The following is a 16,787-nucleotide window of genomic DNA, read 5'->3' on the forward strand; positions in this document are numbered from 1 at the left end:
TTGATAGAGTGTTTTTACTTTTATTTTCACTTTGTAGAAATGGGGTCTTGTTATGTTGTCCAGGCTGGTTTTGAACTCCTAGGCCTAAGCAGTCCTCCCACCTTAACCTCCTGATGTGCTGGGATTACAGGCATGAGCCACTGTGCACTGCCAGATAGTGATTTTAGCATATACTGTTCTCCTTCTAGACATATTTCTAGAATGGAAATTATACAGTCTTTTATTTTTTTTAAAGTTACCCTAGAAATTGTTACATATATTCTTGATTTATCTTGTCTACCATTAAATCTTATCCTTCCCCACACAGTTCAAAGACTATATAGTGCTTTAACTCCGTTCATCACTTTCTTGACTCATATAGCTGTGTGCCAGGAAGATACTAGTGATTGTTGAATGAAAATTGTTTATCATTATTCATTTAGATTTTGACCACTGCCCTTGCTCTTTGGTCCTCTTGCATCTCTGACCTTCCATTTGGTGTCCATTTTTAGGTCTGATCAAAAAACCAATTTTGACTTTCCTTTAGTGTGTGTTTAGTAGTAGTATATCTCTTAGTTTTTGTTTTTCTCCTCAGGGTGTCTTTATTTCTCTCTCTTTTTTGAGGATATTTTTGTTGAATATAGAATCATCATCAGTTATTTTTCATCATATTGGGATTTTTCCATTGTCTTTTGCCTTCCATGTTGTTGAGATGTCAGATGTCAGACCATTATTCCATTGAAGTGTCTCTCTCTGTTTACCTATGGCTGTTTTCACAATTTTGTCTTCAAACGTTTTTTTGAAATTTCATTATCATGTTCCTGTTGTAGAAAGAAAAAAAAAAACATGCATACATACATATGTAATGTATATATAACACATTTACACATATATGTCTTCATATCCTGCTTAGAAATTTTTTAGTGTTTTAAAGTTTGTGGCTTGATATTTTTCATCAGTCAGAAAATTCTCAGTCATGTCTTTACATATTGCTTCTTTACATATTGCCTGTGTACACAGGGTGTCTGCACATTTGCTGTGTCTCTTATGCCTCTGTGATTCTAGTGAACTGTGTGTTAGACCTCACTGTGTCTCCTTTGTCTCTTATTTTTTAAAATATATGTTTCCTATCTTTTTGTGTTTTTTTTTTCTTCTGGGTAATTTCTTCTGATATCTTTCAGCTCACTGATTTCTGCCTTCATATGTATTTTGTCTGTTGTTAAACTTATCCACTGAGTTATTAATTTTGCTTATTTCATTTGTCAAATTTCTGTCAGGTTCTTTTTCAAATCTGATATTAGTTTTGTAGATTTTAGTTTCCCGCCCAAATTTTCATGCTTGTCACTTTTGCCCCTGATCATAGTAAGCATAAATGGTTTATGGCTATCATTTGATAATCCTAGAACTAGAATTAGGAGTCTTTATTGGACTTTATCTGCTCAGTTTTTTCTTTCTTGTAGTGTATTGTGGCTTCATGTGGTATTTTATATTGTGTAGCCATTATATTTAAAATTTTTTTAAAGAATAATTTCTAGGCCATGCGCGGTGGCTCATGCCTGTAATCCCAGCACTTTGGGAGGCTGAGGCAGGCAGATAACGAGGTCAGGAGATCGAGACCATCCTGGGTAACACGTGAAACCCCATCTCTACTAAAAATACAAAAAAAATTAACCGGGCTTGGTGGCGGGCGCCTGTAGTCCCAGCTACTCAGGAGGTTGAGGCAGGAGAATGGCGTGAACCCGGGAGGTGGAACTTGCAGTGAGCTGAGATCGTGCCACTGCATTCCAGCCTGGGTGACAGAGCAAGACTCCGTCTCAAAAAAAAAAAAAAAAAAAAAAAAATTTTTTTGAACTAGGATGAGGTTATGCTAGGTAATTTTTTTTTCTTTTATTTTTCCTCAGATTCCTTTTTACTACTAAGGTGATATTAAACTTTCTTTTTTTGAGGGCAGATTTCCTACCCTCTACTTCACAGGCTATTTAATAAATATTAATTTTCTATCATTTTGTTTGGTGTCTTCTTTTTTTAGATGCCAGTGATGTTGTAGATGTTTCATTTTTTTCCCCTCAGATAACTCAGTCTTTGGGTTCCAGTTCTATTTAATAAAATGCATAATCTACCCTTGTAGTAAGATTTTTTGTTATTATTTATGATATTTTGGGGACAGTGGTATTCTCATGCGTTGCTCTTAGATTCCGGAAAGTGTGAGTTGCTCTTCCTGGAAGGTGCCTTTCTAGAGAATTGACTTTCTTGACTCTGCCCCTCAATGTCACCTCCGTCAGCAAGTTTCCATAATCAGGTGTTTTTTTTCTTAATCTAATTCAGTACCAGCACTTAGAATCTTCTCTTAAGACTTCCTAATCCTAGGCTGTGGGAATCAGCATAGTAATGGTGGAAATGTGTTCTGGGAATTTTCAGAGTACTCAAAGAAATAATGTTTTAAATGATAGTTGAAATTTTTTCTTTGTCATTTCCAGGTAAAACATTTTCATTATTGTCAATCTCCTTTTGAAGCCATTTTGGGAAAATCACCTAGATGTGAGAAAAGAGAGGAGGAGAGGCTATAAGTCATTAATATTGTGGAGTCTAGAGGTGATAGAGAGTAGAAATACTTGAGTTGCTCTTCAAGCCACGTTATCAGGTGAAAGATCACTCTTTTTGTTGCTGTAGGTGCCAGGCAGGGATGGCTAGTGAAAGGGCATCTTCACTGTGGCCTCCAAAGCATTTTAAGGTCTCACCGAAGGCCAACACAGGGGGATGTTGTTACTATCTCCATCTGTTAAAGAGCACCAGAAATGTCTATGATTTTGTTATGCTTTTTAGTTCTATAGTCAATTCATTGTGGGTGAAACTTTTTTTTTGGGGTAGATTGCTGAAGGATCAAGCATTTGAAACACTGCTTATGAGAAAATATCTTTCAATTATGAAATAATGAGCATATTTAAAAAACAACTTGTTTAAAGGTGATAGACTTTATATAGGTTAAAATTAGGGACGAAAATATAGGACTGTACATATGCCTGCACAAGTTCTATGGCCATTGTCTAATTAAATATATATAATTTAGAAATATATATTTATGTAGCATATATATTTAAATATATATTTAAGTGTGTGTATGTGTGTTTTTTTTTGTTTTTTGTTTTTTGTGTTTTTTGGAGACAGGGTCTCGCCCTGTTGCCCAGGCTTCAGAGCAGTGGCATGATCATAGCTCACTGCAGCCTTAAACTCCTCCCACCCCAGCCTCCTGAGTAGCTGGGACTACAGGTGTGCACCACCATGCCCAGTTTATTTTTTGTAGAGACAGGGTCTCACTGTGTTGCCCAGGTGGCGTCGAACTCCTGGGCTCAAGCGATCCTCTTGCCTCAGCTTCCCCAAGTGTTGGGATTACATTATTAAATATATTCCTACAAAAAACATTATTGCATGTATACCATGTAGCAGGCACTGTACTTACCACATAAAGATTAACAGTACAAAATAAAAAACAGTTACAAGCCTCTGTTTAAACTGCAGTCTCCTTTGTTTATCAAATAATTACTATATACTGCTTTGACATTTTTACTTGATGTCTAGGCTCAAACTCCTGTGGTCCGTCCTAAAGTCATCCTAAAATCTGATCTACCCGTAGTCTTCCCCATGTGAATTAATGGTAACTCCTTCCTTCTAGTATCCCAGGACAGCAGCCTGGGAGTCATTCTTGATTTCTCTTTTTTCTCACTCTTCATCTTAATGGCTGTTCCTCTAAAACAAAAGCAATTCAACCACTTCTTACAGCTCCCACTGTTATCATTTTGGTCCATCATCATCTGTTTAGTAGATTTCTCTAAGGGCCTTCTTTGTAGTCTTCCTCCTTAGTAGAACAGGTATGGTGATCCTATTAAAACATTAGTCAAATCATGTTACTCCTGCTCAACACTTTCCATGGTCTTCCCCTTCTAACTTCCCTATTTGACTTACAGTAGAAAGCCACATTCCTACAATGGCCTATTCCCATCTTTGCTGACTGTGTCTCTCATGACTCATTTCCTCACTGACTCAGTCTGCCAGGAAAGCTTCTACCTCAGAGTTTTTGCATTTGCTATTCCTTCTCTCTATAATGTTTTTCTCCCGGATACACAGTTTTGACTGAACTCTCACGGGTTTGAGATGCCTGTCCTGACTACCCTTTTAAAATCACAAGCATCCCTTCCTCTGCAGAGCTCATCACACCCACACTCCCTCACCTTTTTTCCCCATAGCACTTATTACCTTGTAATATGCTACCTAACTTATTATATAAGTAAATCACTGAATCATAATCATAACCTTTACAGAGGCAGGGATTTTTATCTGCTATTTCACAGTTTCATCCCTTGTACCAAGAAGAATGCCTTGTACATAATAGATATTCAGTAAATATTTGTTGAATGAATGGTTGATTGATATTGCATAAAAGGACTCCTCCTTACAATATTCTTAGTAGCAAGAAAAAGAATAAGGAAGACAAGTCTTTCTGTTCTTGTTAAAAGCCTTGTGCTAAATCTTTTCTTTCCATGAGTCAGAATTTTGCCTTTGCCTATTCTTTTGTCTCAAACCATTGATAGTTTATGTTCTTTCTTTTTTCTTTCTCTGCCAGCGAGTCTTTTAAAATCCTTCCACATCCCACATCTATAGACTTTTTTTTTTTTTTTTTGGTCAAACAGCAGTTAACAGTACCAAAATGTTTTAGGCAGACTGCATTCCAATCCAAGAGGCAGGAGTCAGTACTATCAACTTTTCTGCAAACCACTTAGCAAAGAAGAGTTTAACATGACTGCTCAGGGCAAAAAATATGTTTCTTAGAGTTCCTTGGATGTACAAAAGACCCAGCCATAGATAGAGCTGCTTCTTCATTAACTAGAATGCAACATAACTTTCACTCTTGCTGCTACTTCTGGTACCATTGCTCAAACTGATGCAAAAGAGATTCAGGGTACCAAATTCCCCTGAAAAACTACAAATGTATATAAGATATAAATTTTATTGTATTTAAGATGTACAACATGTGTTGATATAAATATAGATGGTGAAATGGTTAGTCAAGCAGATTAACACGTCCATCATTCTGCATTGTTGCCCATTTTTTGTGTGTGTGGCAAAAAGCACCTAAAATCTCCTCTTTTAGCAAAAATCTTGAATGTAATACAATATTATTATCTATAGTCCTCATGCTGTACCTGAGATATCTAGACTTGTTTGTCCTACATATCTGCTAGTTTGTATCAGACTTACATGTCCCATTTCCTCCACCTCCATCATAATTAGTGTTTTATTTTCTGTCTCTGGGTTTTTGACTTCTTTTTTTAGATTCGAAAATAAGTGAGATCATGCAACATTTTTCTTTTTGTGTCTGGCTTGCTTCATGTAGCATAACATCCTCTAGGTTCCTCCATGTTGTGGTAAATGTCAGGATCTCCTTTTATAAGGATGAATAATAATCAGTCTTATATGTGCCACAGTTTGTCCATTCAGCTGTTGACAGACACTTTGTTGGTTTCCATATCTTGGCTAATACTGCACTGAAAATGGGAGAATGAGGTGGTGTTTTCATTTTCTTTGGGTGTGTACCCAAAGTGAGATTGCTGGATCATATGATAGTTCTGTTTTTAATTTCTTTAGGGAACTCCTATTGTTTTCCACAGTGGCTGCACCAATCTACATTCCCACCAACAGTGCTCAAGGATTCCCTTTTTTCTGTACTCTTCACTTGTCACCTCTTTTATTTATTTATTTGAGACGGAGTCTCTCTGTTGCCCAAGCTGGAGTGCAGTGGTATGATCTCGGCTCACTACAACCTCTGCCTCCCAGGTTCAAGCAGTTCTCCTGCCTCAGCTTCCCAAGTAGCTGAGATTACAGGTGTGCACCACCACACCTGGCTAATTTTTGTATTTTAGTAGAGATGGGGTTTCACCATGTTGGCCAGGCTGGTCTCAAACTCCTGACCTCAAGTGATCTGCCCGCCTCGGGCTCCCAAAGTGCTGGGATTACAGCGGTGAGCCACCATGCCTGGCCATTTTTGATGGTAGTCATCCTAATAAGGGTGAGGTGATATTTCATTGTGGTTTTGATTTGCACTTCTTTGATGATTAATGATATTCAGCATCTTTTCATACACTTGTTGGCCATTTTTATGTCATCTTTGGAGAAATGTCTATTTAAGTCTTTTGTTCATTTTAAAAATGGAGTTATTTGTTTTTCTACTATGGAGTTGTGTGAGTTCTAAAAAATGTAGTTTGGATATGAGATACATGGTTATAAGATGCACCTTAACATGGTTTGCAGAGATTTTCTCCCAATCTGCAGACTTTTCATTTCATCGGTTATCTTTGCTGTGCAGAGCTTTTCAGTTTGATAGCTATAGTAATCAAAATGGTATGGTAGTGGTATAAAAACAGACATGTAGACCGATGGAACAGAATAGAGAGCCCAGAAACAAATCCAAACGTGTAGTCAATTAATTTTTGACAAGGGCACCAGGAGGATACAATGGGGAAAAGATAGTTCCCTTCAATAAATGGTTCTGGGGTAACTGGATTTCTACATGCAAAAGAATGCAATTGGACCCTTTTCTTACACCATACACAAAAATCAACTCAAAATGGATAAAATACCTAAATGTAAGACTTGAAACCATAAAACTTTCTAAGAAGAAAACATTGAGGAAAAGCTCCTTGACATTGGCCTTAACAATGATTTTTTGGATATCACACCAAAAAACTCAGGCTACAAAAGTAAAAATAAAATAGAATTTTAATGTGACATGGATTCCTCAAAGATATAGGTGGTGTATAGGTCTACTTTCCACTAGTTTTCAAAGGTAAAAGCAGCCAGTGGGACTATCTGAAAGTATTTTATAGTCATTGAGTAAAACAGTAGCTAAAAAGAAAATCCTAGGTAGGACATATCAAAATTGCATTTGTATAAATCTCACATAGCTTAAGTGGGACATTTCTCAAAGGCCAACTGACCTTCAAAGTACTAACCATGGTTCCCAGGAATTATCATAAAAGTTATTATATGTAAAGCTCAAACTGAAAACTTGTCATATAGGAGTAGCTGAAATTCTATACTGCGCAGTCTGCCTCTTGATGGCCAGTGTGTATCTGAACTGGAGTTTCCCATTTGCATTATTTTTGCAGAGCTCCTAATAAGTGGTAATGGGCATGGGTGAACAGAAAAATGTTATCCTTCAGAGTAGAAAAAAGACTGGAGACAACGTACAGCTACCTTCCAATATTTGAAGAACCTTTACTGTGTTAGATAAATAAAACTTTATTTTTCATAGGACTAAATAATTTTTAAAGTCTCTTCTGATGCTGAAAATTATCATTTTGTATTTCAATGTAAGTGATATTTTGGAAGTACAATATATTGTAAGAAAATAGTGAATTATTATATAGTAGCTGAAGTCATGTTCAATATTTATCACGAGTAGGTGTGAATTCTCATTTCTGTGCACATAATTATTAGCCTCTTTTCTGTCATTTAAAATATGCACTTTGTGGGTTAAACACATGACTTAACATTTTCAAAGTGAGTAATCGCTGTGACATAAGATCTTTTTCTTAATGTTTATTATAGGGGTTCCAGAAACTTCAGCAGTTGCAGTGCAGAGGACTTTGAGAAGTTGACTTTAAATAAAGGAGGAAACTGCCTTCTTAATATTCCAAAGCCTGATGAAGCCTATAGTGCTCCCTCCTGTGGTAATAAGTTGGTGGACGCTGGGGAAGAGTGTGACTGTGGTACGCCAAAGGTCAGTTTAATTTTTGATTTTTGCTTTGTAAAATTGCCATGATATTTGCAAGAAATAAAATTGCTTGTTTTGGGCAACTCTGACATAGGGGCTAAAGTAAAATTTAGCGGCACAATGAGGATTGTTATTTTGTTTGTATGGCTGTGTTCCAGGGATTGGTCATCTCCTCCTTCTCAGAGTATGACTAATGGTGCCATCTGTTTTGAAGTCAGGGAATGTGCCATGTTTATTCTCTCTTTTTTTTTTTTTTTTTGCTATCTTCTATGATTTATGGTTATTAGCTTATTTGGTTTAAAGAATGAATTTCACGTGGCTCTTTATTTGTAAGCTTTCGCCATTCTGGTACTGCCATTGCAGGAATATTTATTTAGCTGGACTCATTTTAAAAATGAATTGGAGCTGGCCCATCTTCCAGAGTCCTTCAGTATTCAGAGTTCTTGCTACTCAAAGTAGCACTCTCTCTTTGTTAACCTTCAGTGTATGTACTGGTCTCTGGCTTTTTGACCTGTTATGCACACTCATTGCTCTAAACCCACGCCCATCTTTGTTAGGATTGTTGCGTAGCCATATTCCTTACCATACTTAGCCACGCTCCTCTCAACATGGCCTGCTTGAGCCCTTTCCTCCTAGGCCTTGTCTTAAGTTTGAAAGACACTTGTTCAACTGTATGTACGTTCTCCTGTATTCTCAATCTTCTCCACAAGTGCGTCTTTTTCTTCCCTACCTGACCATGCCTGGCTTTTACCAGGTGACTTTGCTTTCCAGAAATGTAGTATGTGTCTTATGATGGAGCTGTGTTGGGCTTTTGTTGCAGTATTGATGCACGTCAGGGACTTTTGGTAAGTATCTTACACAGTATAACCCTCATAATAACCCCAAGAGATTGGTAGTTTTAATAGTCCCATTTTCAGGTAAGGAAAATGAGACCTGAGCAGGTTATGTTTAATTTCTAAATTAAGATGCCATCAGGATGACTAGGACCTTTCTCTTTCTAGGCATTCTTAACTTCTTCCTGAAGTATTTTATTAGTCTTTTCTCCCAACTTCACAAACAAACTTACTGAAATAATAATCTATATTTGCTTCTTGAGCTTTCTCACTACAAAATTACTCTTAAAAATACTTCCTCCCCCTCAAATATCACAGGGTGTTTTTTGGTATAAAAGTTTCAAATAGGGCTGGGTGTGGTGGCATGTACCCATAATCCTAGCACTTTGAGAGGCTGAGGTGAGAGGATTGCTTGAGGCCAGGAGTTTGAAACTAGCCTGAGCAATATAGCAAGACCCTATCTCTTAAAACAAAACAAAACAAAACAAAACAAAACCCCGAAAAGCCAAATAGTCTTAGCTATCCAGAGGCTGAGGCAAGGAGGATTGCTTGAGCCTAGTAATTTGAGGTTACAGTGAGCTATGATTGGATCACCGCACTCCAGTTTAGGCAAGAGAGTGAGAGCCTGTCTCAAAAAAAAAAAAAAAAATTCAAGTAGTAAGTAAAAGCAACTTTACACACCTTTATTTCCCCCATAAATCTCTTACTTCCTTTTTATTTTTTATAAGTTTGATGTATTTCTTTTTAGACTCTATTGCATACATTTATATACAGTATACAGTAGGTACATTTATAAATATTGGGCTTGTTTTAGGATTTATTTTGACTTTAATGTGGTAAGAATACTTCGCATGAAACTGACCCTTCTAAGAGATTTTTAAATGTCCAATACAGTATTGTTAACTCTGGGTATTATGTTGTACAGCACATCTCTAGAACTTTTTCTTTTTCTTTTTCTTTTTTTTGAGACGCAGTCTCGCTCTGTAGCCTAGGCTGGAGTGCAGTGGCCGGATCTCAGCTCACTGCAAGCTCCGCCTCCCGGGTTTACGCCATTCTCCTGCCTCAGCCTCCCGAGTAGCTGGGACTACAGGCGCCCGCCACCTCGCCTGGCTAGTTTTTTGTATTTTTTTTTAGTAGAGACGGGGTTTCACCGTGTTAGCCAGGATGGTCTCGATCTCCTGACCTCGTGATCTGCCCGTCTCGGCCTCCCAAAGTGCTGGGATTACAGGCTTGAGCTACCGCGCCCGGCCTCTAGAACTTTTTCATTGTGTGTAACTGAAACTTTATATCTGTTGATCAGCAGCTCCCCATTTTCGGTTCCACAAGCCCCTGGCAACCACTATTCTGTTCAGTGCTTCTATGAACTTGACTATTTTAGATACCTAATATAAGTGAAATCACATAGTATTATATCCTTTGTGGCTGCCTTATTTCACTTAGCATGGTATTGTAGACTCAAGTTTCATCTATGTTATTGCAATGACAAGATTTCCTTTGTTTTTGGGAAATACTATTCTGTTGTATGTGTGTATATGTATATATATATGTACATTTCTTTATCACATTTTCTTTATCCATTCAATTGTTGACAGACATTTAGGTGGTTTCTATATCTTGGCTACTGTGAATAATGCTGCAGTGAACATAGGAATGCTAATGTCTCTTCAAGATCTTGATTTCATTTTAGATAAGTACCCAGAAGTGGGATTGCTAGATCACATGGCACTTATATTTTTAATTTTTAAAAGAACTTTTGTACTATTTTCCATAGTGCCTGCACCATTTTGCATTCTTCCCAACAGGGCACAAGGGTTCCAGTTTCTCCACATTCTTGCTGACACTTGTTGTCTTTTGTTTTTTTCCGTGATAGCAATCCTAACATGAAGGGGTGGCCTGCCCCTCCACACCTGTGGGCGTTTCTCGTTAGGTGGAACGAGAGACTTGAGAAAAGAAATGAGACACAGAGACAAAGTATAGAGAAAGAAAAAGTGGGCCCAGGGGACTGGCACTCAGCATACAGAGGACCCATGCCGTCACCGGTCTCTGAGTTCCCTTAGTATTTATAGAATAAGTTTAAGGGAAAGTGCTGTGCCTTGACATGCATTTGCAAATATCTTCATAAACCTTTTTAGTGCATAAAGAGCAGCATTGCGCTAGCAAGTCCCACCTTTCGCCCTAAGGCGGTTTTCTCCTTTCTCAGTAAACAGAACATACAATCCAGTTTTTTTTTTTTTTTTTTTTTTTGAGACGGAGTCTCGCTCTGTCGCCCGGGCTGGAGTGCAGTGGCCGGATCTCAGCTCACTGCAAGCTCCGCCTCCCGGGTTCACGCCATTCTCCGGCCTCAGCCTCCCGAGTAGCTGGGACTACAGACGCCCGCCACCTCGCCCGGCTAGTTTTTTGTATTTCTTAATAGAGACGGGGTTTCACCATGTTAGCCAGGATGGTCTCGATCTCCTGACCTCGTGATCCGCCCGTCTCGGCCTCCCAAAGTGCTGGGATTACAGGCTTGAGCCACCGCGCCCGGCCACAATCCAGTTTTACACCGAGATGTTCCATTGCCCAGGGATGGGCAGGAGACAGATGCTTTTCTCTATCTCAAACTGCCAACAACTGCCAAGAGGCCTGCTTTCCTCTTGCACTAGTCCTCCTCAGCACAGACCCTTCACGGGTGTCAGGCTGGGGGGCGATCAGGTCTTTCCCTTCCCACGAGGCCATATTTCAGACTGTTACTTGGGGAGAAACCTTGGACAATACCTAGCTTTCCTAGTCAGAGGTCCCTGCGACCTTTGGCAGTGTGCATATCCCTGGGTACTTGAGGTTAAGGGAATGGTGATGACTTTTAACCAGCAAGCTGCCTTCAGGCACTAGTTTAACAAAGCACATCCTGCACAGCCTCAAATCCCTTAAACCTTGAGTCAAGGACAGGTTGGGGGTATGGTCACAGATTAACAGCATCTCAAATACAGAACAAAATGGAGTCTCTTATGTCTACTTCTTTCTATATAGACACAGTAACAGTCTGATCTCTCTTTTTCCCACACTAACAGGTATGAAATGATATTTCATTGTGGTTTTGATTTGCATTTCCATGACGATGAGTGACATCGAGCATCTTTTCATATACCTGTTGTCTATTTGTGTGTCTTCATGGAGAAATGTCTGTTAAGTCTTAGGCCCATTTTAATTCATTTTTTTGGTTTCTTTTAACATTTTTATGTATTTAGGGGATATAAATGCAGATTTCTTGCATGTATATATTGCATATTGGTGAAGTGAGGGCTTTTCATGTACCCGTTGTTCAAACAGTGAACATTGTACCCAATAGGTAATTTTTCTGCCCTCACATCCCTCCCGTGCTCCCACCTGTTGGGGTCTCCAGTGTCTGTTATTCCACTCTGTACGTCCGTGAATACTGATTGCTTAGCTCCCACTTATTAAGTGAGAACATGCGGTATTTGACTTTCTGCCTCTGAGTTATTTCAGTTAGGATAATTATAACCCATTTTAAATCAGGTTATTAGTTTTTCATTTTTTGCTATTGAGCTGTAGCACTTCCTATCCATTCTGAAAGTTTACCCCTTATCAGATATATGGTTTGCAGATATTTCCCCCTATTCCATAACTTGGCTTTTCACCCTGTGGATTGCTTCCTATGCTGTGTAGAAGGTTTTTAGTTTGATATAGTCCCACTTGTCTATTTTTGGCTTCTGTTGCCTTTAATTTTGGCATCATATCCATGAAATCATTGCCAAGACCAATGTCATGAAGCTTTTCCTCTGTTTTCTTCTAAGAGTTTTAATGTTTCAGGCCTTATGTTTAAGTCTTTAATCCATTTTAAGTTAATTTTTGTGTATGGCATAAGATAAGGTTCCAATTTCATTCTTTTGCTGTTGATATCCAGTTTTCCAGGGAGGAAGGGACTACTTTTTCACCATTCTTTTTCTTGGCATCCTTGTTGAAGATCGGGTGATCTCATATGTGTTGGTTTTTATTTCTGCATTCTTTATTCTGTTCCATTGGTCTGTATGTCTAAATCTTATTTTATTTTAGATTCAGGGGGGTACATATGGATGTTTGTTACGTAGGTATATTGTGTCCTGGTGGGGATTGGGCTTCTGGTATACCCATTACCCAAACAGTGAACGTTGTACCTTATACATAATTTGTCAGCCCTCACCCTTCTCCCACCCTTTCCCCTTTGGGAGTTCCCAGTGTCCATCACCTCCATCTTTATGTCCATGTGCACCCACTGTTTAGCCCACACTTACAAGTGAGAATATGCAGTGTTTGATTTTGTGTTTCTGAGTTAGTTCACTTAGGATAATGGCATCCAGCTCCATCCATGTTGCTGTAAAGGACATGATTTCATTCTTTTTTTTTTTTGGCTACATAGTATTCCATGGTGTGCATGCGTGCGTGTGTGTGTGTGTGTGTGTGTGTGTATGATTTTTCTCATCCAGTCAACTGTTGATGGACACTTACATTAGTTTCATGACTTTGCTATTGTAAATAGTGCTGCAATGAGCATATCAGTGCAGATATCTTTTTTATATAATGATTTATTTTCCTTTGAGTAGATACCCAGTAGTGGAATTGCCGGGTCAAATGGTAGTTCTAGTTTTGGTTCTTTGAAAAATCTTTATACTGTTTTCCATAGAGGTTGAACTAATTTACATTCCCAGCAACAGTGTATAAGCATTCCCTTTTTTCTGCATCTGCACCAATATCAGCCTTTTTTTTTTTTTTTTTTGACTTTTTGATGATAGCCATTCTGACTGTTATAAGATGATATCTCATTGTGGTTTTAATATGCGTTTCTCTGATGTTCAGTGATGTTGAGCATTTTTTCATGTGTTTGGCAGCTGCTTGTATTTCTTCTTCTGAGGAATGGATTTTATTGAATCTGTAGATCACTTTGGGTAATATGGACAATTTACCAATTTTAATTCTTCCAGTCCATGAACATAGGATGTCTTTCCAAGTATTTGTATCATCTTTTATTTGTTTTAGCAATGTTTTGTAGTTTTTAGTGTGTAATCTTTTTCCTCACTTGTTAAGCTTATTCACAAATATTTTGTTTTCAATACTATTGTATATAGCTTTGTTTCCTTAATTTCCTTTTTATAGTTCATTGTTAGTATGTGGAAATGACCTTATTTTTTCGTGTCAGTTTTGTATCCTGCAACTTTACCGTATTTATTTATTAGTTATAACAGTTTTTTGATGGACTCTTTGGGATTTTCTATATGTATGATCTTGTCATCTTAAAAGAGGGACAGTTTTGCTTCATTTCCAATTTAGATGCCTTTTAGTTCTTTTTCTTGCTAATTGCTCTGGCTAGGACTTCCAATATCAAGTTGAATAGAAGTGGCAAGATTGGGCATCCTTGCTTCATTTCTGAACTTAGAGGAAAAACTTTTTGTTTTTCACAACTAGGTATGATTTTAGCTATGGGAATTTCATATATGCCCTAATTATGTTGAAGTTATTTTCCTTTATTTCTAGTTTGTTGAGAGCTTTTTGCATGAAAGCATATTGAATTTTATCAAGTGCTTTTTCTGTATCTGTTGACATGATCATGCGATTTTTATCCTTCATTTTGTTAATGTGACATATCTCATTAATTAATTATTTTTTTATTATTTATTTATTTATTTTTTTGAGACAGGGTCTTACTGTTGCCCAGGCTGATAACACAGCCTGTATTTGCCAGTGCTGCAAACACAGCTCACTGCAGCTTTGACCTAATGGGCTCAAGTGATTCTCCTGCCTCAGCCTCTTGAGTAGTTGGGACTACAGGCATATGCCACCATGCCTGACAAATTTTTGTATTTTTTGTAGAGAAGGAATTTTGCCACGTTGCCTAGACTGGTCTCGAACTCCTAAACTCAAGCAGTCTGGCTGCCTAAGACACCCAGAGTGCTAGGATTACAGGTGTGCACCACTGCACCTGGTCTCATTAATTGATTTTTGTATATCAAACCATCCCAGTTTATACCCAAGGATAAATTCTACTAGGTCAGGTGTATTTTACTTTCAATGTGCAGCTGAATTTGGTTTGCTAGTATTTTATTGAAGATTTTGCATCTGTATTTATTTGGCACATTGGCCTGTAGTTTTTTATTTATGGCATCAGTTGAAATGTCTCCTTTCTCATTTCTGATTTTGAGTCTTCTCTTTCTTTTACTTAGCTAAGGTTGGTCAATATTGCTTATCTTTTGAAAAATACTAACTCTTGGTTTTGCTGATTTTTCAATTCTTTTTCTAGTCTCAGTTTTATTTCTGATCTGAAGTTCATTATTTTCCTTATGATAATTTTGAGTTTAAATTTTCTGTTGCTTTTCAAGTTTCTTGGTTTGTAAAGTTAGATTGTTTATTTGAGGTTTTTTTTTTTTTTTTTGACAGAGTCTCACTGTGTTGTCCAGGCTGGAGTGTAGTGGCACAATCTTGGTTCATTGCAACCTCCACCTCCTGGGTTCTAGCGATTCTTGTGCCTCAGCTTCCTGAGGAGCTGGGATGCCAGGCGCTCATCACCATGCTTGGCTAATTTTTTAGTAGAGATGGGGTTTTGCCATGTTGACCAGGCTGGTCTCGAACTCCTGACCTCAGGTGATCTACCTGCCTAGGTCTCCCAAAGTGCCGGGATTACAGGTGTGAGCCATCACATCCGGCCTCCTTTTAGTATTAGTTTTGCTGTATTTTGGAAGTTTTTACATATTGTGTTTTTTGTTTGTCCAAAAGTATTTTTTAATTTCGTGTTTGATTCCCTTTTTGACCCAATGGTTGTTGTTTAATTTCCACATATTGGTGATGTTTCCATTTTCCTTTTTACTTTTATTGCCGTCTTTTTCTATTCTAATTGCTAGTTTCATCCATTCTGGTCAGAAAATACATTTGGTATGATTTCAGTCTTCTTAAATTTCTAAAGACCTGTTTTGTGACCTAACACGTGAGCCTAGAGAGAGTTCCATGTGCGCCTGAGAATAGTATGTATTCTGCCACTGTTGGGGAGAATGTCCTGTATATGTCTGTTAGTTTGATTTGGTCTGTAGTGTTGTTCAAGTCCTCTGTTTCCTTATTGATCTTCTATCTAGATGTTTTATCTATAATTAAATTGCAGTATTGAAGTTTCTTACTATTTTGTGTTGCTATTTCTTCAGTTTTGTCAGTGCTTGCATTACATATTTAGGTGCTCTAATGTTGGGTGCATATATATTTATTATTGTTATATCTTCCTAGTGAATTGTCGCTTTTATCACTATAAAATGTTTTTCTTTGTGTTTTGTGACAATTCTGACATAGAGTCTCTTTTCTTTGATATAAGTTTAGCTACCCCTGCTCTATGTGGTTACCATTTGCATGGAATATCTTTATTCATTCTTCACTTTCAGCCTACATATGTCCTTAGAACTATAGTGAGTCTCTTGTAGATAGCATACAGTTTAATTTTGTTTTTGTTCTTCTTTTTATCCATTCAGTGTACTATGTGTTTTTGTTGGGGAGTTTAACATAATTACATTTAAAGTAATTCTTGATAGGGAAGGATTTACTGTGATTGTTTTAAATGTTTTTTGCCTTGTAGCTCTTTTGTCTGCCCTTTCTTGCTGTTTTCCTTTGTATTTTTTTGATTTTGTCTGTGTGTTGATGTTCTTTTATCCCTATTCCTTTTTCTTTTATGTAATTTCCTTCTATAGGTATTTGTTTATGGTTACCTTAGAGTGTACATAAAATACCGTGTAGTAATAACAGTATTTTTAAGCTGATAACAACTTAACGTCAATTACAAACAAAAACTCTTCACTTTAAGTTCTCCCATTACACAGTTTATGTTGTTGTTACAGTTTACAATCCATTAATACTGTGTATCTTTCAACATATTTTTTAGTTTGTTTTTGTTTTTGAGATGGAGTTTTGCTCTTGTCTAGGCTGGAGTGTAATGGTGCCATGGCTCACTGCAACCTCTGCCTCCTGGGTTCAAGTGATTCTTCTGCCTCAGCCTCCCGAGTACCTGGGATTACAGGTGCCTGCCACCATGATTGCCTGATTTTTATATTTTTAGTGGAGACAGGGTTTCACCATGTTGTCCAAGCTGGTCTCAAACTCTTGACCTCGAGTGATCTGCCTGCCTCGGCCTCCCAAAGTGCTGGGATTACAGGTGTGAGCCACTGTGCCTGGCCTATAGTTATATTTTATGCTTTTTCTTCTAA

The 16,787-nt window shown here is 37.7% G+C and overlaps 1 protein-coding gene across 3 annotated transcripts in view; it reads left to right on the forward strand.

Annotated features, from left to right (window-relative positions):
• The window catches only part of ADAM9 (ADAM metallopeptidase domain 9), a 113,026-nt gene that overhangs the window by 37,506 nt on the left and 58,733 nt on the right, over positions 1–16,787 (forward strand). For all 3 annotated transcript variants that reach the window (XR_003120784.1, XR_003120785.1, XM_025393911.1), the window contains exon 12: positions 7,582–7,753. Coding sequence is in view for 1 of the 3 variants with exons in the window: in XM_025393911.1 (XP_025249696.1) it covers positions 7,582–7,753 (172 nt within the window). In the remaining 2 variants the exon portion in view is untranslated. The remainder of the gene's footprint in view (positions 1–7,581; positions 7,754–16,787) is intronic.

The sequence above is a fragment of the Theropithecus gelada genome, chromosome 8 (genome assembly GCF_003255815.1).
Source record: "Theropithecus gelada isolate Dixy chromosome 8, Tgel_1.0, whole genome shotgun sequence".
NCBI lineage: Eukaryota > Metazoa > Chordata > Mammalia > Primates > Cercopithecidae > Theropithecus > Theropithecus gelada.